The 23,407-nt window shown below is 37.4% G+C and overlaps 3 protein-coding genes across 5 annotated transcripts; 1 reads left to right on the top strand and 2 right to left on the bottom strand.

The window, feature by feature from the left end:
• Positions 1-239: 239 nt before the first annotated feature.
• LOC6043802 lies at positions 240-15,000 on the top strand. 3 transcript variants are annotated; one of them, XM_038263653.1, is made up of 7 exons: positions 240-687; positions 765-894; positions 12,327-12,706; positions 12,827-12,912; positions 12,991-13,300; positions 13,365-13,654; positions 13,725-15,000. In XM_038263653.1, exons 3-7 carry the CDS (start codon positions 12,445-12,447, stop codon positions 13,815-13,817), a joined length of 1,041 nt encoding a protein of 346 aa, XP_038119581.1. In that variant the 5' UTR covers positions 240-687; positions 765-894; positions 12,327-12,444; the 3' UTR covers positions 13,818-15,000. The 3 variants fall into 3 exon arrangements, with proteins under 3 accessions (XP_038119581.1, XP_038119579.1, XP_038119582.1); XM_038263651.1 differs by having other exon boundaries at positions 240-894; XM_038263654.1 differs by lacking the exons at positions 240-687; positions 765-894 and adding an exon at positions 8,633-9,356.
• LOC6043801 lies at positions 14,982-16,462 on the bottom strand. Its single transcript, XM_038261115.1, has 3 exons — positions 16,419-16,462; positions 15,914-16,319; positions 14,982-15,857 (listed from the first exon to the last, which is right to left on the bottom strand). Exons 1-3 carry the CDS (start codon positions 16,460-16,462, stop codon positions 15,435-15,437), a joined length of 873 nt encoding a protein of 290 aa, XP_038117043.1. The 3' UTR covers positions 14,982-15,434.
• A 3,261-nt stretch (positions 16,463-19,723) lies between these two features.
• Positions 19,724-22,302, bottom strand: LOC119770850 (glutamate receptor ionotropic, kainate 2-like). The gene is made up of 4 exons (XM_038266438.1): positions 21,992-22,302; positions 21,556-21,930; positions 20,684-21,505; positions 19,724-20,617 (listed from the first exon to the last, which is right to left on the bottom strand). Exons 1-4 carry the CDS (start codon positions 22,295-22,297, stop codon positions 20,183-20,185), a joined length of 1,938 nt encoding a protein of 645 aa, XP_038122366.1. The 5' UTR covers positions 22,298-22,302; the 3' UTR covers positions 19,724-20,182.
• Positions 22,303-23,407: the final 1,105 nt, after the last annotated feature.

The raw sequence follows: 23,407 nt of genomic DNA, 5'->3' as shown, positions 1-23,407 counted from the left end.
TATGATATCAAAAAAGAATTGTATAAACTCAAAACTAAAAATTAAAAATAGCATACACTTGACCATGCATCAAAATACCGCGCTAGTGCAAGTCCAAAGAAGGTTTTTGAAGCATTATGAGTCTCCATGGAACTACTGACTAAAAGCCGGCACGGTTATTTTGAAACATAAAGAGCTTTCGAATCGACCACCGAACTTTGGAAAGCTTCCCAAAAGCGTAACCGAGCATGCGCGAAAATTCTTCTATGTTCAGTGTCCATATCAGTGTCATTGGTTTGATAACTGGGATTGGCGTAATTCTGTGTTTTTGACTAAAAAATAGCGAACAAGTCGTGAAATGGATCATTTAAAAAGGTTGTTAAACATGCGTTGAGCTATAGTTTGGAAACATACCATTTTAAACAAAACATTAAACGCCGTCTACTCGCAAGAATTTTTGCGCGAGTTTGCCCAGCGTATCCTGTCAAGGATACCTCTCTCTTCCGTCATTCATGCGATATATACACTGACAGATATAGCCAGACATTGCAGAAGAAGAAAGTTTCCCCCAGGACGAGGACGAGCCAGCAAACATCATACTGCTGATATCATTGCACATCGGAGCGAATAAGGAATACCATCCATGTTTTTTCGTTGTCTCGTGAAATCGAAATAAATCAATGCGCACAGCAGCAGCAGCAGCAGCAGGTAGTGATTTTCATGGAATTTGCCCAACGTTTGTGAAGTGAATTGGTTCAAAAGTGAAAAATAGAATCAACTTCCAGAAAAGGAAACTATGGACCACCGTACATATCAAGGTGCTGGAAAAGCATTGGTTTCTCTTCGTTCACCCCAGTTTTGCAATCGCTCAGCTGCAAGCATCAACTTTCAACCAAACGAAACCAACTAAGCAAAGTAAGTAACCGACCTCTCTTTGCTGTAAATTCTGTGACCTTAATTTTAAGCCATTTATTCCGCTTGGCTGGCAGATGATAAACATATTAGGTGCTAGCAAAACTTGAGGCTTCTTGTAGCTAGTGCTTTCCATTTTTTTCGTAGGGTATTTAGCAAAAGGATTTACCACCTCCTTCTTCGTTCTTTGGCTCGTGCTTATCAAGTTATCGTTTTTTGCCTCGTTTTCAACTCGATTGTGTGTTGATTTGTGAAGTTTTCCTTTGTGTGTGTGAGCGTTGGTGTGCGTTTTTTGCTCTGGAGCCCTTAAACGTCTGGAGATGTCTGCTTTATGTCTTAATTAGGATATTAAATTTCCCTCTTTGGTGTGTATGTGTGTGGAAAATATGTCGAGCTTAATTAAGCCATCCCTTCGGCGTGTGCCCTTTCCGTGAAGCCGTGAAGATGAAACGCCTTTTCCTGCTGTTTTCCCCCACTAGTGCGTGTGAGTGTGTGTTTGTGATGCTTTTCCACCAGTTGAAGGACAGTGCCCGAGAAGTTGAGCTTGAAGAAGGAAAAAAAAGTTCAATTTTGCAGCTGCAGGTTCTGAAGCAAATGCATGGCGTGTCCTTTTTAATCTTTTCGTGAAATCCCATCTCATGCTTTGCTTGTTTTTTTTCTCTCTTTTTTGCGTTATGGTTATTACCTTTTATCCACCACCGCTGAACAATCTTGTTGAGATTCAGATAATGTTGATGTAGGGAATCAACACTTTTTCAAAGTTTTTTCGATAAACTCAATCTTTTCATTGAAAATTATTCAAATTTAATTTTTAGTTGATGACAAATTAAACTTACTTTGAAACTGCGAAATAAACATTTTTACCTGGGTGTTTTATATAAAATGTTTAGGTATCAAAAGATTTGACATTTTATGCGCCTTCACATAGGATGATTTGAGAAACATGGATGTTCGGATGCTGGCGGACTTTCCGACGAAGTAATTCCGGGTCGAAACGAAATTCCGACGATGAATCAAATCTATCGATACAAAGACCGCCAAAACGGTGTTATATTCACTCCGATACGTTTATTTAAAAATTCTATGGTAATATATTGACTTTTAGTTGAATCAATAGTTTACAAAACAAAGTTTAGATAAGTTTTATATACAATTTCCACAAAAAAAAAACATTTTTTTTTTTTCAATTCACCAGAAAAGCACAAATTTTGTAACGATTCATTCAAAAACTAACTTAATCTACCTACACCCAAAATTCAGAGTCGAGATAATCGTTCTCTCAAAATTTATTGAGGGCTCAGTGCCAAAATCGATAGAATAATGGTACCAACACCATCATAACAATTGAGTTCATTCGTTAGTTGAATCAATAAATCTCCAACAAGTGTCATACATCGACTTCTGACTTCTCCTTGGTCACCAAGCTGTGGTGGCCGAGGCAGCTAAGTCATTGGATTGGTTTGTCAAAGGTCTCTGGTTCGATTCCCGTTGTCGACAATTTTGGTTTTTTGTTTGACGGATGAACTTTTTTTGCAAATGAACCTCGAGAGAATAGTTCTATCGCCCATCTCGAGCTGTGTTCTCTGCGTCCGTGAATGGTACCACTATTCTCTCGACTCGAGACCATCATTCTCTCGGACTAGCGCTGCCAGTTTTGGGTGTATCTATTTGTTGCCTTCCTCACTTTTGACCAACAATTGGTGATTCAATGGGATTGGACACAAAATTCATCTGGTTTTTCGATCCACGATAAAAATACACAAATATCACTTGAGAGGTCAAAACTAGAGCCAGGGTTGGACTCGTTAGAAAGGTCTTTCGATTACGGTGGGTCGGATAATCCGGACATAGTTTAAATATATTGAAGTGAGATCCGGCTTCAAAATAGTTTAAACACATTTAATTGACATTCGAATTCAAAAAAAATCATAAATATCACGTTTTGGACTCATTTCTTGACTCATTTGAAAGATTTATTGATTATCTTACCAACGATGTATAACATGATTGTAGATATTTGAGTCAATTTCCGGTGAGAATCTATCATCCGGATAAATACAAAAACTCATTTTTATACATAACATTTGAACAACTTATCGAAACATTATACAAATCAATAGGTACGTTTGGGACCTCAAATCAAATCGAATGCAACTGGTTTGACCAAAATCGGTTCAGCCAGGCTGAGAAAATTCGGTGAGAATTTTGGTCAAATACACACACACACACATTCACACACGCAGGCATTTGTTCAGCATTGGGAATCTCCAAGGCAAGATTGTTCTTTTTAACCAAAAAGATCAAAATTTAGCATTAAATGCTTATAATCTTATAAACATTTTTATTAGGGTTATATTTTGAACAAACAATCAGATTTCTACGAATTCGGCCGATTTCGACTCAAATTTTGTGGGAGCCTTTATTATGACAAAAAAAAATGCCGAGCAATTCCAGCTCAAATCAGGAATTTTTCTGGTACTTTTGTACCCGACCCTCTCCGATTTCAATGAAACTTTATAGACATATTATCCTAGACCTATATAGGCCATTTTTGTGTATATGGAGACAATAGTTCTCGAAAACAACATTTGAGAAGGGTGTAAGGTATTTAAATATTTTTGTAAAAACCCCTTTTTTCAACATTTTTATTTCTAAAACCGCTTTATCTTCCCAAGAATTGGACGTAGGACAATGGTCAATATGGAGACTTTTATGTAAAATTGTCTGGGAAATCGATTCCCACTACCGGTTTTTGAAAATTTCGACGTTTAGACCACTTTTCAAAAAAACAGTTTTAGTAAATGATTTTTGTATTTTTTTAGGAGAGATATACCATCCTGGATTTTTCGTCAGTCTTTTTGTTTCAGTGTATTTTTTTCAGAAAGCTCGTCCAATTTCCTACAAGTTTGTCTTTGACCATTTTTTGATACGACGCAACGGCTTCGAGGTACAGTAATTTTTAAATTGCACAATACAAAAATATTTAAATACCTTACACCCTTCTCAAATGTTGTTTTCGAGTACTATTGGCTCCATAGACACAAATATGGCTTATATAGGTCTAGGATAACATTCCTGATTTGAGCTGGAATTGCTCTGCCTTTTTTGTCATTGGTTAATGCAAGTCTTCATACAATTTTGGCAGCTGTCCATACAAAAACAGTACCGTAAACTGGTTTCAATCGGGACACATGGGGCAAATTGGGACAGCCGTTATAGCCAAGTTCGAGCACAATATTTTGATTTTTCTGGTTGGTTTCGGTTAGAACAGACTCAGACCAACAAAATGTGTACATCCATTTCCAAATTTAAAAGCTTTAAGTGTTCTTAAAATTGCTGTCCCTATTTAGACTGTAGTCCCGATTCGCCCCAGATTACGGTACTGAAATATTTAAAAATCTGTAATTTTTGAAGAAATTTTCTGATCAATATTCGGCAAAGTTTTATGTATTTATTGAGTAGGTTAATTAACTGTTTTCCAAAATAAAAACTCAATTTTCCAAAACTGGTATTTTTTTGTCTTCGTGATTTTTTTCATATGTTTTGAGGAACCAAAACCCGCAACTTTTGAGCCATAGAGAAGTATGGTCAAAAAATTTGCCAACGAGTTCTAATAATCCCTTCAAATTTGTTCGAATAATCAGGGGGCAAAGCAAAATATTTTTTCATAAAACTGGAAAAATCAAATGCAAACAGAAGTCTAATCAACTCAAAACAATGTAAAATGCCTTTTTCTTCATTTATTTAAAATATTTTGAACATTTATGAAAAAAATAGCCACCGAAAGTTTGATTACAGTGAAATAACATTGACAATTAACAATTTTTCGATTTTAAAAAATGGTGACCATGAGTGACCATTTCTGATTTTTTTTTGTTAGTCAAAAAATTTGCTATAAAATTGTCTAAGAGGCATTGAAGATTTGGCCTCTGGTTGCTGAGAAACAGCGGCTGAATGAAAAAAAAAATATCAGAAAAAATAAAGTATTTTCAGTCTCACCCAAACAACCCTCAATTATCCAATGCCGATGCACAGCAACTAATGGTCCGATTTTCGATGTTAAAAAATGAAACTTCGAAAAAAAATTCGATCTTTTCGAACCCATTTCAAAAGGACGTAATATTGAATGTTTGGCCCTTTCGAAATTAAAATAGTTAAATAATTTATTTAACAGGAAAATGTTAACAGAGAATAAGTTTAAAAACAGACAAAGTAAACTCTTTTACCGATAATGATCAATGATATAAATATTTTTGATAAGTTTTAGGAAAGGGTTGATCCCTTTTTTATGATCTCCGATTTGCATGTGTTGAAAGTTTAAACATTTTAATATCATCATTGATAATCATTGATTGATAAAGATATTTGATCAAAAGAGTTCTTTGATCTATGCATTTGAAAAAATATGACAAGCAATAATTTTCAAAATATTACGGGTAAATTAAAAAAAACCTTTACGGTCATGTTCAAAATAAAAGTAATTCGTATCAAAATTGAGCATATTTTCAAAAGCTGATATTTTATTCAAGATTTTTTTTTTTGAAAAAAAAATTCTAACTACACTGCCCACCATTGAAAAAACGGCTAATATCCACTTTTGACAATAACGAGATATTAGCACCAGGTGGTAGAGGATGTTCAAACGCATCTCTGAAACTTGAATTTTACTAAAATAGTGTTTAGATTTGGCTGCCGATGCAAAAAAAAACAAACGGCTAATATGCCACTCTTATGGGAAATTGTCTTGACGGAGATTTGGTTACAAACACTAAAACGCGTTTTTCTCGGAATACTTGATTTGACATAATAGCCGAATTATGGGCAGTGCAGTAAGTCGTTTCAAATATTTTAATCGAATCCATTTATGAAAAACTAAATGAATCAATTAAACTTAAGGCTAGTTGCAGTGACTGTAAAAATGCAAGGATCAATACTCTTCAAAAACACTTTTTTAAAACAAATGATGAATAATTTAACATTGCTACGCATTGTTATGGATAAAGCAGGCTTCTTAAATTGCATTCTACAAAGCATTTTTCTCCCATCGTCGTCATAATTCTCTCAACCTAGACCAAGACCATTTTGCTCTGAGATTCGGTTGTTCAGTAAGCAGATTGTTTCATTATAAAACGTGTTTTTGCCTTGACGTTTTTTCCCCGTTTTCATTGAAAGGGGCATTCAATATGAAACGATTATCCCTGTTTCAGCATCATCCCTTTCTTCCCCCATAGAATACGACCTACAATGGGATGTCACTCCAGCCAAGTGGCACTTTTGGGTCTGCCAACTAAACGACTAATGAATTAATCGACCCTTCGACACTCGAGAGAAACAGCGCGGTGCAGCATCAGCATCAAGAAAAACTATTCAAAAACAACTTGACCTGTTTTTCGCATTTCCAAGTGGAACCATAATGCAGATATTTTCAAGGGGCCGGTGCAGTCGAGTGAGAGTTTGTTTGTGCATCCGGTTTTGGTGGAAATTATTTGAACGAACGGCTTCAAAATGGTGGAAAAATAAAGTTCTCAAAATATCAAATGATGTCATCATTTAGGCCAGCTAACCAGCAGACCAGAGGAGATTCTCCACGCTGTTTCCACCCATCCAATAGTTGCTGTAGCCGCTTTTCGTATAGCGCAGAGAACAAATAAAAAATTAATTCCCGTCCGTCTCGGGTCCACCACCCACTACTACCCACCCTATTGGCCACCACCACTACCTCCGCCACGCTGCTGGTGTATTTCACGCTGCCCTAGAGTATCGATTTCCTGCTGCTTGATGGGCAATAGTTGCTGTGAATTCAGAGCTTGGTTCAATTGGAATTTGATAAAAATTACATACAATTTCAAATAAGCTGAACATGAAGTCAATGCTTGGAAAAAAACTCTCCTGAGTTGGGACTGAGGAAAACACCCTCGAGGAGTATCGGTACCGCATTTACAAAGTTGTTTTAGCTAAATGCCATTTTATGAATTTCCCGGTGAATATCTCGTTAAATTCTGTAAGAAGCCAAGAACCTCCATACAGTATGTAAAAAAAGTATTTACACCCCTTGGGCACTATGCACATTTTGTGATGAAACATGTAAAAAATTTAAAGTTTGACAGGAACCTAGTACTACGTTTTGTTCAGAAACTCATGCCAAACATTTTGCTACAAAAAACTCATGAAAAGATGATTTCTATAAAAAGTTATATAACAAATACTATTACGAAAATAAAGGTGCAAAAAAGTTTGTACACCTTTCGAAAAATTAACATAAATAATGTTATTTGTTGACAAATCACCATAAATCCAGTCTCCCAACTCCAAATAGGCATCCTTGACTGATTAAAAATAATTTGGATTGAATATAAAGTTTACTAACTACTTAGTATAAAAGTTTATATAACTCTGGAAATTCTATATAAAACTTATCTAAACTTAATTTTGCAAACTTTTAATTCAACTCAATGTCAATATATTACCATATAATTGCTAAATAAACATTTTGGAGTGGGTATAACACCGTTTTGGGGTATTTGTATCGATAGAATAGATTTTTCGTTGGAATTTCGTACCAACCCGGAATTACGTCGTAGGAAAATCCGCCGGCATCCGAACCGGTCCACGATTCACAAGTTAACCTATGTGGAATCGGAAAGGGCATAAAATTTCCGATCTTTTGATACCCAAACATCTACGTTTTCTTTAAAACCTACGTTTTTAAATACCTAAGAAAAAACGTTGTTATGGTTTCGTTTGAGCAACCTGCCAAAAATGTATGGAATTTCGTAATTTTTGTTCTCGTGGATCAAACTTACTTTTTGCCCAGGTATTTAAAAACGTAGGTTTTAAAGAAAACGTAGATGTTTGGGTATCAAAAGATCGGAAATTTTATGCCCTTTCCGATTCCACATAGGTTGACTTGTGAATCGTGGACCAGTTCGGATGCCGGCGGATTTTCCTACGACGTAATTCCGGGTTGGTACGAAATTCCAACGAAAAATCTATTCTATCGATACAAATACCCCCAAAACGGTGTTATACCCACTCCAAAATGTTTATTTAGCAATTATATGGTAATATATTGACATTGAGTTGAATTAAAAGTTTGCAAAATTAAGTTTAGATAAGTTTTATATAGAATTTCCAGAGTTATATAAACTTTTATACTAAGTAGTTAGTAAACTTTATATTCAATCCAAATTATTTTTTTAATCAGTCAAGGATGCCTATTTGGAGTTGGGAGACTGGATTTATGGTGATTTGTCAACAAATAACATTATTTATGTTAATTTTCGAAAGGTGTACATACTTTTTTTGCGCATTTTTTCATTTTCGTAATAGTATTTGTTATATAACTTTTTATAGAAATCATCTTTTCATGAGATTTTTGTAGCAAAATGTTTGGCAGGAGTTTTTGAACAAAATGTAGTACTAGGTTCCTGTCAAACTTTAAATTTTTTACATGTTTCATCACAAAATGTGCATAGTGCCCAAGGGGTGTAAATACTTTTTTTACATACTGTAGATTCATTCTAAGAGAAAAGATTCAATGGAGGCGATTGGTGTCTTTGAATGGTTCCATTGCATTTTCATTCAATTTTGTTGACGTTGATATAAAATTAAACAAATATACATTCAAGAAGTGGGATTTGAATTGTTTCAATTTTGTAGAAATTCGAGAAGCCAAATTCAAATTTGATTCGAACCTGACAGTTTTATTTAAAACATTCAAAGTGTTTCAAAGATAAATATATTGAAGGCTTTAAAATGACCGTTCCTACTTTTAATCGAATCAAGCGCTAAAAGTCGTCCTTCAAACTCGGTTAGCAGGCTAGATTCCAAGCTAGCGGTACACCACACTGACATCGCAGCAGCTGTTCAGACACACGCCGGACCAAAGTGAGAGAGGAGGGAGATTTACAAACCACCCATAAACAGACTGGCTATGACTTGGGTGACTCCCATTTTGAGCTTCCCAACACTGCCAAGTTTAGCTGTACAACCAGCCAGGTATACCAGTTTGGCCGATCTGTTTCTAAACTTCAGCGGCAAAAACCCAAAGTGCGCCACTAGGAACGACCAGGGCACGTGGCAAACGCGGCCAGGGGTCAGAACGGGAAATTGGATCATATCACACGGCAATAACACAAAAGCCACGTAAAAATTGAGGTAGCCTCCCTCATCCGGGGGGACAGGCAGACGACGAACCTAAAAGGGAGGATGGACACTGAGGGCCTGTCCGACAAAACGTCCAGAGACAGTTGTTATCAGTGTCTTTTCGGTAAACTATCCATCACTCGGTGTGGCACTCGCTTTTATGCCCTCGTTTGGCCAGTGTCAGGGCTCGGATTTCATGTAATGGTTATTCTAGGATTAGTGACACGCTGTACGTGACTTGGTTGTGCTACAAAGTTTGAAAAAAAGAAAATGCTGCTTGTAGAAAAAAAACTGATATTCAATCGTATTCAACTGCAGTTGTAAGTATCTTCAACAGGATTGGTTCCGTACCGTATTTGGAATAAGAAGACAACAACTTCTTTGATTGCTGTTCAGTTCACCCTTAATTCCATGATTACTTTTTTTGAACTAATATTTATTCACTGCAGCAAAATGTCAATATCATTAGCATTAACGACTTCTCGTATCTCCCATGTCTATCATATCAAGAAATTTACCCAAAATTCGTGATATGGACAGTTGGATGATACACAGAAAAAAAAAGTTGAATTTTGGAATGTTGAAAATTTTGTAGGTTGAATAAAAAATGAGTAAAAATGTGAACCTGATGAATATTCATCAAAAACTGATGAAAATTCATCATTTTCTGGGGTAAAATTCATCATTTTTTAAGCCACAAAATCTGTCACCATTTCCTGATGAATATTACCATCATTTTTTTTCTGTGTATTTTGCCTTCCTCACTGAGGTAAGGCTATAATCCTGCTCTAAAAATGAACTTTCTATTAAAAGCTCCTAGACCCACCTTCATGTATACATATCTACTCAGAATCGAAAACTGAACAAATGTCTGTGTGTGTGTATGTGTGTATGTGTGTGTGTGTGTGTGTATGTGTGTGTGTATGTGTGTGTATATGTGTGTGTGTATGTATGTATGTGACCAAAATTCTCACTGAGTTTTCTCAGGACTGGCTGAACCGATTTTGATCGAACCAGTTGCATTCGACTTGGTTTAGGGTCCCATACATCGCTATTGAATTGTTTGAAGTTTCGATAAGTAGTTCAAAAGTTATGCATAAAAATGTGTTTTCACAAATACCCGGATCTCAATTATATGCATGTAAACGATGTCCGGATCCATCATCCGACCCATCGTTGATTAGGTAATTGAAAGGCCTTTCCAATGAGTCCAAGACATTGAAGATCTGGCAACCCTGTCTCGAGTTATGACCTCTTAAGTGATATTTATGTACTTTTTAAAGCCGGATCTCACTTAAATGTATGTAAACTATGTCCGGATCCATCATCCGACCCATCGTTGGTTAGGCAATTGAAAGGCCTTTCCAATGAGTCCAAAACATTTAAGATCTGGCAACCCTGTCTCGAGTTATGACCACTTAAGTGGTATTCATGTACATTTTTGAAGCCGAATCTAACTTAAATGTATGTAAACTATGACCGGATCCATCATCCGACCCATCGTTGGTTTGGCAATTGAAAGGCCTTTGCAATGAGTCAAAATTATTGAAGATCTGGCAACCCTGCCTCGAGTTATGACCACATAAGTTATACATTGTGTTCTTTTATTCTGGATCTTAAAAAATTATGAAATAACTCATATACCGTAAAACGGGGTGACTTTGATAGGTTTGCGATTTTTTCACATAATGAAGAGTACAATTAAAATACGTAAGGAATGGTTTAGAAACATACTGACCGTGGTAGAGAAGTGTTCAAACTACCTTAAGCAGAACTTTTCATAAAATTTTGACAAGTTTAAAAAGTTAGTTAACTATAGTTAAGAAAATGTTGATGAAAGTCATTATTTTAAACTTCTCAAAGTGTCATGATTTTCTCAATGAACATGATTTTTAATCGGAAAACGGAATGCATTTTTGGATTCTTTGGACAATTTTCCACTAGGAGAAGGTTAACAAAGTTTGTAAATAATAAATAATATGTGTTTTTAAAACACAATATAAAAAAATCTCCAAATTTATAGGCAATTTCAGTTGAACAAATTTCATGTAAATGTGAAAACTTGTGATTCATGCTTTGAATTCAGTATAGAATGCAATATAAATCGATAATTTTATAAACAAAACTGGTTTTAACAAATTTTAGGCAAAATTCCGACTTTTTAGCAATTTTACCTTAAATTTATATGTATTTTGCTAAAAAGATTAAACACTTCGTTAACTAAATATAAACATTGATTTTTTCTTAAAAACTATATCAGCTACTTTAGTGATGGTACATTTAGCGTACAAATAGAGTTTGAACATCTTAAATATGATTTTATCAAGAAAAAACTATGACTATCAAAGTCACCCCGGAATTAAAACTAAGAATTTTTAACGTAACTATTTTTCTAAACATTATTGAAAAAACTATTTTCCGAAATAGTGCATGGACTTTGTGTAGTCTACCCCAGTACATGTTTTAAAAATAATAATCTTGTGAAAAACCGTACCTGTTGGAAAATATTCTAAAAACAAATTGAAATCCTATCAAAGTCACCCCGGTTTACGGTACCCATTTTTGGTAAAAAGTTAGGAAGGCATCAACCACATAGGTGGATTAAGTTAGTTTTTTTTTAATTCAAATCAAACCATCCACTTTAACGACTCCCAGGTCTTTTGTGGTCTCTATTGCAAGTGCACTGCTCGAACCTAGGAGTCCAAATGCTTTAATGGGGAGAGCACCCAAACCTATTTTTACCTTCCACTCCAAGGTTCGAACTGACGACTCCCACACTTGGAATGGACTTAACGGCCTAACAACAACCAAGGCCGGGACCGACGTTTTACTTCCTCATCCGATGGAAGGTTGGAGCAGATGGGAATCGAACCCATGATCTTCACATAATTTGTAAACTTGAATTCAGTGTTCAGTGATTTGCAGTAGGCTTCCATATATTTTCAGCAGGTCTCAATACATCAATGCCTCTGTGTTCTCTTATGCTAACTAGACAGGAAAATTATCAAACTTAGTACAAGAGAGCACAGAGGCATCGACATGTCGATTTCGTTGAATACCACATTTGCTTTTGCATGTTGTTTCATTTCCTATCGTATTCCTGCACGAATATATTTTTCTTTTTATTAAGTGATGCTTTCTACCTTACATTGAAGGATTTCTTTTGCGTTTTTTATTCTTCTCTAATCGGCTAAATTTCGTTTTATGACAAAATTGCTCTAAGAATTCATTTCAGTTTCTGTAACTGTTTCTTTCACTGGTTTCTTTCTCTTGCCTCTCTCTAATTGCAGTCCCTAAGAACTGTTCCAAAAAAAACCATACCAAAAAGTAGTAAACATTACACTAAAACCAAAACTCGTTCAGCCCGCCAGTTGGCTCCGCGCCAAGTTCGTTTCCGTTCGCGGGACCATGGCCCCCTTCAAGCTCAGGTTCCGCATGGGTAGTGGTTCGTCCCGTAGCGCCTCGCAGGAGCAGGATGTCGTAGTCGACAGCCAGGCTAATCAGATGATCGTACAGACGAACAGCTATCTGTCGAGCAGCGGCAACAATACCGCTGCCTACGGTAGCAGCACTACCCTTGACTCTGAGCAGAATAACGATAGCTTAGTTTCTATGAGCAACGACCAGCGGGCCCTAATCCGGGACAGGGACTCACCCGACGAGCGAATAGGTAACCGGGGTCCTTCTCTACTCTGGAAGTACTACACACAGAACCGTGTGGCATTCTGGCGTTGACGGAAGTTCGAGCAGGTTGCTTAATTTTGAGTTGTAATCTTTTCCTCTTCTACAGGATACGTGAATCCCACGTTGACACACACCGAAGGTACCACAATACCGTTGAGCCCACCGCCATCGTACGAACATGTACTAGAGGAGGTTGGTTACCCCGTACTATGTTTGACCTCAAGTGTGTGTTCAGAACACAGAACACGATCTTCCCTTTCATATTTACAGAATCGCCTTGCAGCTTTAGATAAGGAAAACAACAAGACATCGACACTGAGTCTGTCGCCGTCTAGCTACGACATGTTTGGAAGTAATCAGCAGCTGACGGCTTGTACACCGCAGGACCAACAGCAGAGTTACGATCAGCAATCGCAACAACAGGCAACGCCCAACACAACGAGGAAGCAGGAATCGATCGATTCCTCGCTGTATTCCTGCAGTTCTGGCACATCACCGTCACAGGAGAACCTGCTCGGTTGTACTGGGTCTTGTGATCCGCTGTACAATATGGCTGCCCAGGAACACATGGAAGATTTGGGTGAGTTAGTTTTGGTAATTGTGAAGATTGATCATGCAGTAGTAACATTTTTTCGTACATCCAGCTGAAGAAATGGAGGACATGCACATCGAGGAGACCTGCCTGTCCAACGACAACCTGGACGACGGCTCCTACACCGATGAGTGCCAGTCGTCGTACGACCCCCATGCCTACGAAGGAACGTCCTCGGGGTCTGTGGTGCGACCCGAGATCAAAGGGCCAGAAATTTTATACAAATCCAGCAAACAGCTGTACAAAGCCGTCGCCAAGGAGTGCGGTATCACGTGCAAAATGTCGGACCAGTGCCGATGCCTGGACTGCCAGAGTCGTTACTTTGACTGCGAGTATGACCAGGTGAGTAATACAAATAGCCTTGTAGTACGGCGGGTCTTGAAACCAGCCATTTTTTTTAATTTCCCACCAGAACGAAAACGAGAAAACTGACGGAGGATTGGGCGCTGGAACGCCCATGTTCATCAGCGAAGTCATGCACGGTTCAGCTTGCACCATCCTTTAAACTAACAGAAACGGCCGGAGATCATCGTAATCTCATCCAAACGAAGCCTAAAGTCCTACTGAAGCAGAGATATAGTCAACAATCACTAGATCACACCTAAGCAAAGGCAAAACAGTTGCACAAATCTTACAGTATATAAAACTATTACCACATACATACGTTAGGTATTGACAAGAACAAGCCTTTTGAAACATTTTATCTTGAACAAGAAAATAACACACATTTGAAAGAAAATTCAAACTTGAAGATTTCAGCGACGACTAGCTATATGGTAGGAATCACGTTATGAGAAACTACTGGTTAACAAACTGTTGAATTGCAATTAGCTATCCGTACACGAACACACTCACAAACACACAAACATACACATAAGAACTCAATGTACTATGATACAACTAAGTTAGTGTTGCTGCAAATTGATGGAACTACTCACTTTTCGAAACGCTGTAGAGATTTGGATGATTTGAACTGTGCTAAAGTTCGTAGAGTATAGAAGGCCTTCACAAAATATGTGGTTAATTGTAAAAGAAACAAAACGTTACCATCGCCATATGACATCCGTTAAACTATTCGTTTACAACTTCACTTTGTAAGTATTAAGAAATTTTACGATCTGCATTTTCAACGGATGGCATTCGATAGTGAAACCAAAAAATCTCGTAAGTTATTTTATAATCTGTTGCAAAAAGTTAATTGTCTTTTGATATAAGTTTTTAATGCCATTTAACGATTACTTTTGTTCAAAAATGACTACTTGTTAAGTGTAATGGTTAGCAGTTTTACTGAATACAAAATGATACCTATATATTTGTAAGCAAAGAACAAAAAACTCATCTGCGAATATTTACATCAACGTGATTGTACTTCATAACGCTAGATCAGAAATAATTAAATAAAAAAAAGATTATAAAAAGTTCCACACTCCAAATTGAATGCAGCTCTAAAAACGGGTCTTGAAAAAAAAACATTGGCAGTATGCTGAACCTTAACTTAATGTGTAATTAAAATACTCAAAATAAAGAAACTAAAAATTGTAACAAAAAAAACATTATGTTGGACTGTTTCTCGAGAGAATAAAAAAAAAGCTTTACGAATTGTTGGTCGCTACCAGTCTTATTCGAACAATGGAAAAGAAAAAATGTAAACGGTTCAGAGAAACATTTGTTGAATAGACATACGCACTGAAAATCATGATGTTTTATTTTTAATTAAATCTGAACAGCATAATACTCTTTATCTATGATGCAAATTACAGTACGCCGTTCTATTTGGATAACAAATTGAAATCATCGAGCCCCGAGATTTTCATTCAATTTCAACGCTTTCCTGCGTTGTGGAAAGCTTTTGTAGATATTTATATTTAACGAGTAATTGAAAAAATAATCAAATTTCTTTAACCAAGGCTGTTATTTAATCACTAAAATTCTACATTTCGATTAAATACAGACAAAAATATCTCACATAGAAGAGAGTTTTTGGTAGTTGAATTTTGTTCTATAAAATTGCATGATCCTCAATATATGATTAAGTTGTAAAATCCCAAATTCGTAAAACATTTTGTACCACACGTGCTCTTAAATCACGTTTGTTGATCCAATCATAATATCTCTTAATTTGTTAGTTCAGAAACGAAATCAAAGTGCTTCGACTTTGCTGTTGTTTGAGCTTAGCTTTCGCGATTCGCTTATTTTGCTGCTTCTTCCAAGCAATCTCGCAAGCCAACAGCAAAAATGCCACTCCAAAACCAATGATCATGAAGATGCACACGTATCGCAGTTCATTAAGGCCAACCGAATTGAAAGCAGCCGCTCCTGACTCGCACGTGGGTTTCTGGGCGATCCAAATCAAGTTGTATCGGCGAATGATGCCAACCTCCCGTTGCCAAATGAGTCGCTGTCGGAGCAGTTCACGATATTTGCTTCCCTTTAGCACCGGAATCGAAAACGGTGGCAACTTGATGGCCTCCAGCTCGTACACCTTGCACACGTCCTGAGGGGTGAAGGTCTCCTTAATCAGCAGATATGCTGCGTTGACTTCGACCTGTTTCGGAGAAATTCAAATAATACAATTTTCATCCAGCTCTAGAAGAATCTCACCGAAAAAGCATAAAACTCATCTCGAACCCTCCGCATACCGACGTCAGCCTCGGTGAAGGCCTTCTTGCCCAAAGGTTTCATCTTCTTCTGGAACAGCTCCTTGACTGCAGGATCCTTGCTTTCGTTAAAGTATACAAACGCGTAAATCGCATCCATCGAACCGGCCTTGAACGGAGAAGCTGCAAGATCAGCCACCGTGGTTATAGCCCGACTTGGACTCTGCAGCAGGGCAACGATACTTGCTGAGTAGGAGGTGAAAATGAAAAAGCTCGTCAAATGTGCGAAAAAGAACATCAACTTTGCAGAGTTAAAATGGGGCATCAATTCAACGTTTTGCTGACAGATTGTCCCAATCATGTAGTACAACGACTCCTGAACGGTGAACGGTTCCGTTTTGGTGATCAACCTGAACAACACCAACGTGATCCAGTAAAAGACCACAAATCCCCCACAACTGAACCAAACTCCAGTGCTAAACGGTAACTCATAAATGTTTGATACCAACGAAAGTGGAGGTTGCTTGAAAATAATGCTCGATTTGACGATCATCGTAACGATTGTATAGTCTACTACCTCCATCCGATCGGATCTCATCAGCGCTCCCAAAATTCCCAGTTCGATTGATCGTTTCTGAAACTTTCCCATGATTCCAGTGAATGTTCCATTAATTTTCCAACCTCCACTGTCCACTTGAAGCATGTTTAGGGTAAAGTTAAGATCGTACATCAATGCTTTGATAAAGGGATAGTTTGCCTTTGCAAACAGATCATGGATCGGATCCGATCGGTCCTCAATACCGAGGTAATATTCTGGTGATGTAACCTGTAAAGATGTTAAAACAGTCAAGTTGCATTTTACATTTCCAGAAACGAAATTCATACCACGGTTGCTGCCGGCATTGCGAATCCTTGCAAGTCGCGTTTCATTTTTTGATTCTTATCAACATTCCACAAAGCGCATTTCATTACTTTCGGATCAACCAGATCTTCGTCACAACACGCAATCTCTTGCCACATTACCGATGCCTCCCTGTAGGGTTTGTGAACGTCATATAGACGCCAACGTTCATCGAGATATCCAATCGCCACGTGAGTCATTGGCAGTACGTCTACCTTTCGAAATCGGTTGTTGTACAAAACATTTAAATTTTGTAAAACTGAAGAGTTTGTGAATGATTCGATTGACTCTGAGTTATCATCCAAAAACAACCAGTAAATATTTGTCAACAGATAGGCGTTGATATCTTTCTGAAAATGAAAAAAGAAATCACAAAACAATCAATCAACCATTTACTACTTACGTGTTCAATTAGAGCTGTGACCATTTCCTCACACCTGGCGTCCACAATTACGCCACAATTACCCAGCCCAGAAACATTAAATTCCCCGAATGAAGTCACAATCCGCACATAAAATCCACTGTCCAAGTAACTCTTCATCAGCCAAAAATCAGCTCCAAAGCAGCTAATTGCGGTAACCGACTTAACTTGCCGTGCCTTGAAATAGACGGTCGATATCTCCAGAAAATCCTGTTTGTCCCAGGGTTGCATCACCACTGCACAGATTAATGTTAAGCACAGCACAAACGGTGCAAGCTTCATGATTGTTGCTTTGAGATGGTTCTGCAGCCGGAAAACTCTTAGCTGGATGAATTTTCTCGACGATCTTTTATAGTGGAACATTTTACAGACATTCGTGACGTCATTATAGATTCAAATCGCCCGTGCTTAACGTAATTGAGATGTTTTTCAGTTTCTTAATTGAGACCTTGTTTTGCGATTAGCATTAGGCCGTTTCTCAATAGTATCAAATTGAAATGATTATTCGAGCATTTACAGTCCAACCAGTTCATGTTCGTTTAAAAACATAGAAGTCCAGTTGAGGAAACGACGATGAAAAGAATCAGAATTGAACTCCAGAATTGTGGGCAAACATGTGCACTAATAAAAAAAATTGGAAAACTACGACTATTTTCAATAAAGTTACCTAAAAATGGCTATAACTTTAGTGAAAATTTCCCTAAAGTACTTTTTGACTGAAAATTTGATTTAACATCGAAAAATGAAGTTGAAAATTTTTTGCGACCAATATTTCGATTTTTTGCAGAGATCACCACTATTGATACAAAAATTCACCCTAAAACAAATCGAAAAATAAAAAAAAAGTGTTTTTTGCAATTCAAGTTTTAATGGCAAAAAGTTAAATAAAAAATCACCATTTCTTTACCGTGTATGATTTTTTTCAGTGTTGTCCTTTTTCATACCTATAACTTTGCCGAAGACACCAAATCGATCAAAAATTCCTTCAAAAGATACAGATTTTTGAATTTTCATGTATAATTTTTGTATGGACAACTGCCAAATTTTTGTGGAAATTTATATGAACAAACTAATGATGCAAAATGACTTCTTTGGGCATACTGAAGGCAACAAAAAAGTTTTCACCAAAAAAATCCTAAAAATAAGGTGTCTTCGGGAAAGTTGTTCAAAATTTAATGAAGGTCCAACATATTAGAATTGATAAAGATTGGAGGACTATTGCGCCCTCCTCAGGTTAAAATCTGAAAGCGATTAGAGGGAGGGGTTCCGTGGTCAGAATGAGCTCAAATTTGGAATTTAACCTAGTAATGGCTCAATCTTTGATTTCAGGAGGTAGCCCCGAGAAAGCCCGGATTTGGACCACCCTAGTAGTCATGCCCTGATTAGGCACCACCACAGTTACATACACAGAAATAAATAATGTAAATTTGGAAGCTGTAATTTTGGAAGGTTGAATATTACCTCTTTTATGATGTAATTTTACCTCAATTTAGACTGAAAAAGTGACATTACACCAGAAAAGTAGTAAAATTACACATTTCCAGAGGTAAAATTACAACTTTTTTCTGGCATAAAAGATGTACCCCTTCCCAGATGTAATATTACCATGATTTTTTTTCTGTGTACGTTTTAGGTATTTCAACCAAGGTTTCGTTGTTTAATAATGATATCACCTCGATACAAAAACCGGGGCTAATTAGGACCAATTTTGATAGTCTGTGTATTTCAAATCAAAACCAATCAAAAATATTTATCAATATATCAAGCAATGGCATAGCTATACCATCAATTTTAGGTCCTATAAACATATGAAAGACAACAGCTTAAAGGACCTTGTTGCGAACGGCGAAAGGCAGGAGAACCGGGCACCGGGTTCTCGAACGGCCAAAAAAAAGTCCTTCATTTAGGCACGTTGAAACTATAATTTTATTATAATTAATTATACATATAAGTTCACAAAATCACAATTACTTACAACTTCGGTGTTTTACGCAGCTGAGGTCAGGATGATTAATCCAACTATTGTTTTTATTTGATTCTACTTTGAGCAGTAGCACGGGCACCGAGAGTTGCAAGTACACACAATAGAACAAAACACAAAGATCTTCAGCAGCAGTGTCCGAGGGGCGCGTCACTCTGCGTTTATTCGCAACAGACCTTTAAAAAAAAACTATGGATTTGTACCATATGTCAGGCTTCGCACCAGTTGACGGTACCTTCGACTGATGTTTTGGGTACGATCTGATAGCTTAAACGATTTTGAGCGTTTTGATGAATAGTTTGGTAAGGATTTCAATCAAGTTGTTATATAGTTATGCTAACAAACTTTAACCTCAATTGCTTCTGGACTAATGGCGCAAATCATCGCCGTGACTTTCAGTAACACGTAACTCAGTTACGATCGATACTAAAATTTCTAATATTACTTCAAATTAGTTAAAATATTTTTTTAACATTTTCTTTCATGTTTTAAGAAACAAAATCTTTTTAAATGTATTTTTTGCAATTCCGTTGAAAAACTCTTTATTTTTCCTGTCATTCTCAAATAACAAAACGACCTAAAAATAACATTGCCAAAAATAACAGTACTGAAAAGTACACTGCATCTTTTCGATATTGTTTTGGAGTTATACACTTATTATGACGGCGAATGACATTTGAACGGGGAAACAAACCTTTCACTGAGAACATCTTATTCAAATGGTGTTTTCCGGAGTCGACAATAGTGTTGAATTCAACTAATTGCAAAACTAGTTTTTAGCACTTGTCCTATCTATCTTACTCCGTAAACCTCGGCAATACCATGGGTAAGTTATAAATTTGTGCTTCAAATATTAAAAATTCGTCACCTCTACTCGGGTGCAAAGTAACGTTAATCAAAAGTTCCATCTGTAAAGCTTTCCATCTGAAAAAATAGAATCAAACATTTCCAAAAATCGAGTTTTTTTTTATCATTGTAGGAAAGTAAAATTAGTTTTATCAATTTTAGGTTTCTGCTTCAGTTGCTTAATCTTCGCTTTAGCGAGCCACTTACTTCTCTGCTTGTTCCAAGTAATTTCCCATGCCAACAACGTGAAAGCCACCCCAAATCCCACAACCATGAAAATGTAAGCGTATCGCAACTCATTCAGGCCAACCGAAGTAAAGGTCGCCGTACCGGATTCACACGTGGGCTTCTGGGAGATCCACATCAAATTATAACGACGATTGATTCCAACTTCCTGCTGCCAGATGAGTCGCTGTCGGAACAGCTCGCGGTATTTGCTGCCCTTAAGCATGGGAATCGAAAATGGTGGCAGCTTGATGGCCTCCAGCTCGTGGACCTTGCACACATCTTGCGGGGTGAATGTTTCCTTGATCAGCAGATAGGCAGCGTTGACTTCGGCCTGCGGTGACAAACATGTTACTTTATAAAAGGTACTTTATAGAAATTGTTCATGTCATGCACTCACCGAAAAAGCATAAAACTCATCCCGAACACGTTTCATACCAACGTCAGGCTCGGTAAAGGCCTTCTCTCCAAAAGGCTTCATTTTCTTCAGGAATAGCTTCTTGACTTCAGGATCTTTGCTTTCATTGAAATATACATAAGCGTAGGTAGTGTCCATTGCACCAACCTTGATAGGTGAATCTGTAAGGTCAGCTACCGAATTTATGGCCCGACTTGGACTCTGCAGCAGGGCAACGATACTCGCCGAGTATGAAGTAAAAATAAAAAAGCTCGTCAAATGTGCGAAAAAGAATACCAGCTTGGCTGAGTTAAAACGTGGCATCAATTCCACATTTTGCTGACATAACGTCCCGATCATATAGTACAACGACTCCTGAACAGTGAACGGTTCCGTTTTGGTGATTGATCGGAACAGAACCAACGAAATCCAATAAATTATCACAAACGCACCACAACTGAGCCAAACTCCACTACTAAAGGGCAACTCAAAGATATTTGAAACCAACGAAAGTGGAGGCTGCTTAAAAATGATACATGTTTTGATTAACATCGTAACAATTGTATAGTCTGCCACCTCCATTCGATCGGACCTCATCAGTGCTCCCATAATACCAAGTTCTACCGAGCGTTGCTGAAACAGTTTCATGAGCCCAGTAAACGTTCCGTTGACTTTCCACCCCCCACTGTTCACCTGAAGCATGTTGAGGGTAAAATTAAGATCATACATCAACGTTTTGATCAACGGGTAGTTGGCTTTTGTGAAAAGATCATGGATTGAATCCGATCGATTTTCTAGCCCAGCATAATATTCTGGAAAGGTAATCTGAAAATTTAATGTTATTAGCTTCTAAGAAAACACTTTAATCAACGTACCACAGTGGCTGCTGGCATTGCGAACCCTTGCAAGTTGCGTTTCTCTTTTTGATTTTTATCTGCATTCCACAGAGCGCATTTCATTACTTTAGGATCAACCAGATCGTTGTCACAACACGCTATTTCTTGCCACATTACCGAAGCCTCTCTGTAGGGTTTGTGAACATCAAACAGTCGCCAACGTTCTTCGAGAAAACCAATCGCCACGTGAGTCATTGGCAGTACGTCTACGTTTCGGAAACGTTTGTCGTATAGAACTCTTAAACTTGAAGGCACTGTTGAGTTTTTATCATTGTTTGAAAATTCACTTGTTTTTGGTTTAACTTCCAAAAATAACCAATAGATGTTGGTCAACATGTAGGCGTTGATGTTTTCCTGTTTAAAAAATGTCAGATTTCATTCGAATGTGAAATAACTAGCAGTGTTTCAAACTAACCTTTTCAACCAGCTTTGCCACCATTTCATCACACCTAGCATCCACCAAGACACCAGAATTACTAGAACCAGAAGCGTTGAATTCTGTATAAGATGACAAGATCCTTACGGAAAAACCACGCTCCAAGTAACTCTTCATCAGCCAATAATCATCCAAATCTCCAAAGCAGCTAAAAACAGTCACCGACTTAACATGTCGTGCTTTGAAATATGTTGATGAAATCTCGAAAAAATCTTTCCTGTCCCATGGTTTAGCCAACGCAAAGTAGTGATAGGCAAGCAGAAACCAAAGCTTAACCACTTCCATTTCACTTTCACCATTAAACTTATGTCTGGTACAGCCCACATGGAATGCTTTTATAGCAAAATATACTCCTGGTTTAACATCCGTGAGAATTTAATATTCTATTCCTGCCAGGATTAACTTAATGGAGTTGTTGATCATTTTTCCATTCCTATCGGATGAAGATATCAAAAATAGAAATAGAAGGACTATTGAATCGTCCAGTACCACTTAACAGTACTTGTATGCCACGTGCAACATGAGTTTGAATTGATGATGAAGCTTTTACACTGCCCATGTAAATGTCCCATATTCAAAAAGCACTAGCTGAGAAAAACGAAACTCAAGTTTATCCCGCACGTGATTTAGATCCACTAGCGTGCCCGGATCATCAAGGAAGGTGGGGCAACAATTTGAGCGAATTTGAAAATGTCGTCGTTTATGGACACCCCCTGACCAATTTTAAAACAATTTTCTGAGGATGGTGGGGCCACTGCCCCATGTTGCCCCACCCTGTGCACGCTAGTGTTTAGATCCAAACTGCATCATTAAATAAAAAGTGATGAAAATGCACATGAGACGTTTATGCAAATAAGGTCAGTACAGCCGTTTAAAAATACCAAGAGAAATTTATTTCTGATTACATGGTTTTCAAGTTGATAGTCAGTCAATGGAAAATTACTGGCACACGTTCAAAATTGGAAATGGATATATGTCAAATTTAATGAATCATATATTCACTAGAATGTAACAAAATTGACTTTTTGGCGGGCATTCAGGGGTTTGTTCCAGTGAGCATTCTGAGCCCTTTAATGGCACGAATGCCACATTATGGTAAAGTGTCAATAATAAACTATATATAATAATAATAATAATAATAATTCTGAGCCCAAATCCCAAATATGAGCTTGATTGGACGTAACATGAGCTGGCGCTCCGCCCTTCAATATTAAATAGAATTTATCCCGCACAAATACTTTTTTTTCAAAAATGTCTATTTTTGAGGCACTTTGACCACCAATGCGTTTACCAAAACATCACTAGGGTTAGGGCGTCCAATTTTCCCGGGTTTTGAATTTCCCGGGAAACGGGAAAAAATATTTTTGGAATCCCGGGAATTCCCGGGATCCCGGG

The sequence above is a fragment of the Culex quinquefasciatus genome, chromosome 3 (genome assembly GCF_015732765.1).
Source record: "Culex quinquefasciatus strain JHB chromosome 3, VPISU_Cqui_1.0_pri_paternal, whole genome shotgun sequence".
In the NCBI taxonomy this organism is placed as follows: domain Eukaryota; kingdom Metazoa; phylum Arthropoda; class Insecta; order Diptera; family Culicidae; genus Culex; species Culex quinquefasciatus.
Note: the sequence above shows the minus strand (reverse complement) of the source record. Positions and strands in the feature narration are given on the sequence as shown.

Excerpts from the sequence above, each read along its gene's own strand:
- LOC6043802 (XM_038263653.1), top strand. The coding sequence starts at position 12,445 with ATGGCCCCCTTCAAGCTCAGGTTCCGCATGGGTAGTGGTTCGTCCCGT. Across the intron at positions 12,707-12,826 it reads CTCACCCGACGAGCGAATAG|GATACGTGAATCCCACGTTG; the intron begins GTAACCGGGGTC and ends CCTCTTCTACAG. Across the intron at positions 13,655-13,724 it reads TTGACTGCGAGTATGACCAG|AACGAAAACGAGAAAACTGA; the intron begins GTGAGTAATACA and ends ATTTCCCACCAG.
- LOC6043801 (XM_038261115.1), bottom strand. The coding sequence starts at position 16,462 with ATGATCGTCAAATCGAGCATTATTTTCAAGCAACCTCCACTTTC. Across the intron at positions 16,320-16,418 it reads TTCAAGCAACCTCCACTTTC|GTTGATCACCAAAACGGAAC; the intron begins GTTGGTATCAAA and ends GGTGTTGTTCAG. Across the intron at positions 15,858-15,913 it reads ATGAGTTTTATGCTTTTTCG|GTCGAAGTCAACGCAGCATA; the intron begins GTGAGATTCTTC and ends TCTCCGAAACAG.
- LOC119770850 (XM_038266438.1), bottom strand. The coding sequence starts at position 22,297 with ATGGAAGTGGTTAAGCTTTGGTTTCTGCTTGCCTATCACTACTTTGCG. Across the intron at positions 21,506-21,555 it reads CAATGCCAGCAGCCACTGTG|ATTACCTTTCCAGAATATTA; the intron begins GTACGTTGATTA and ends TTAAATTTTCAG. Across the intron at positions 20,618-20,683 it reads ATGAGTTTTATGCTTTTTCG|GCCGAAGTCAACGCTGCCTA; the intron begins GTGAGTGCATGA and ends TTGTCACCGCAG.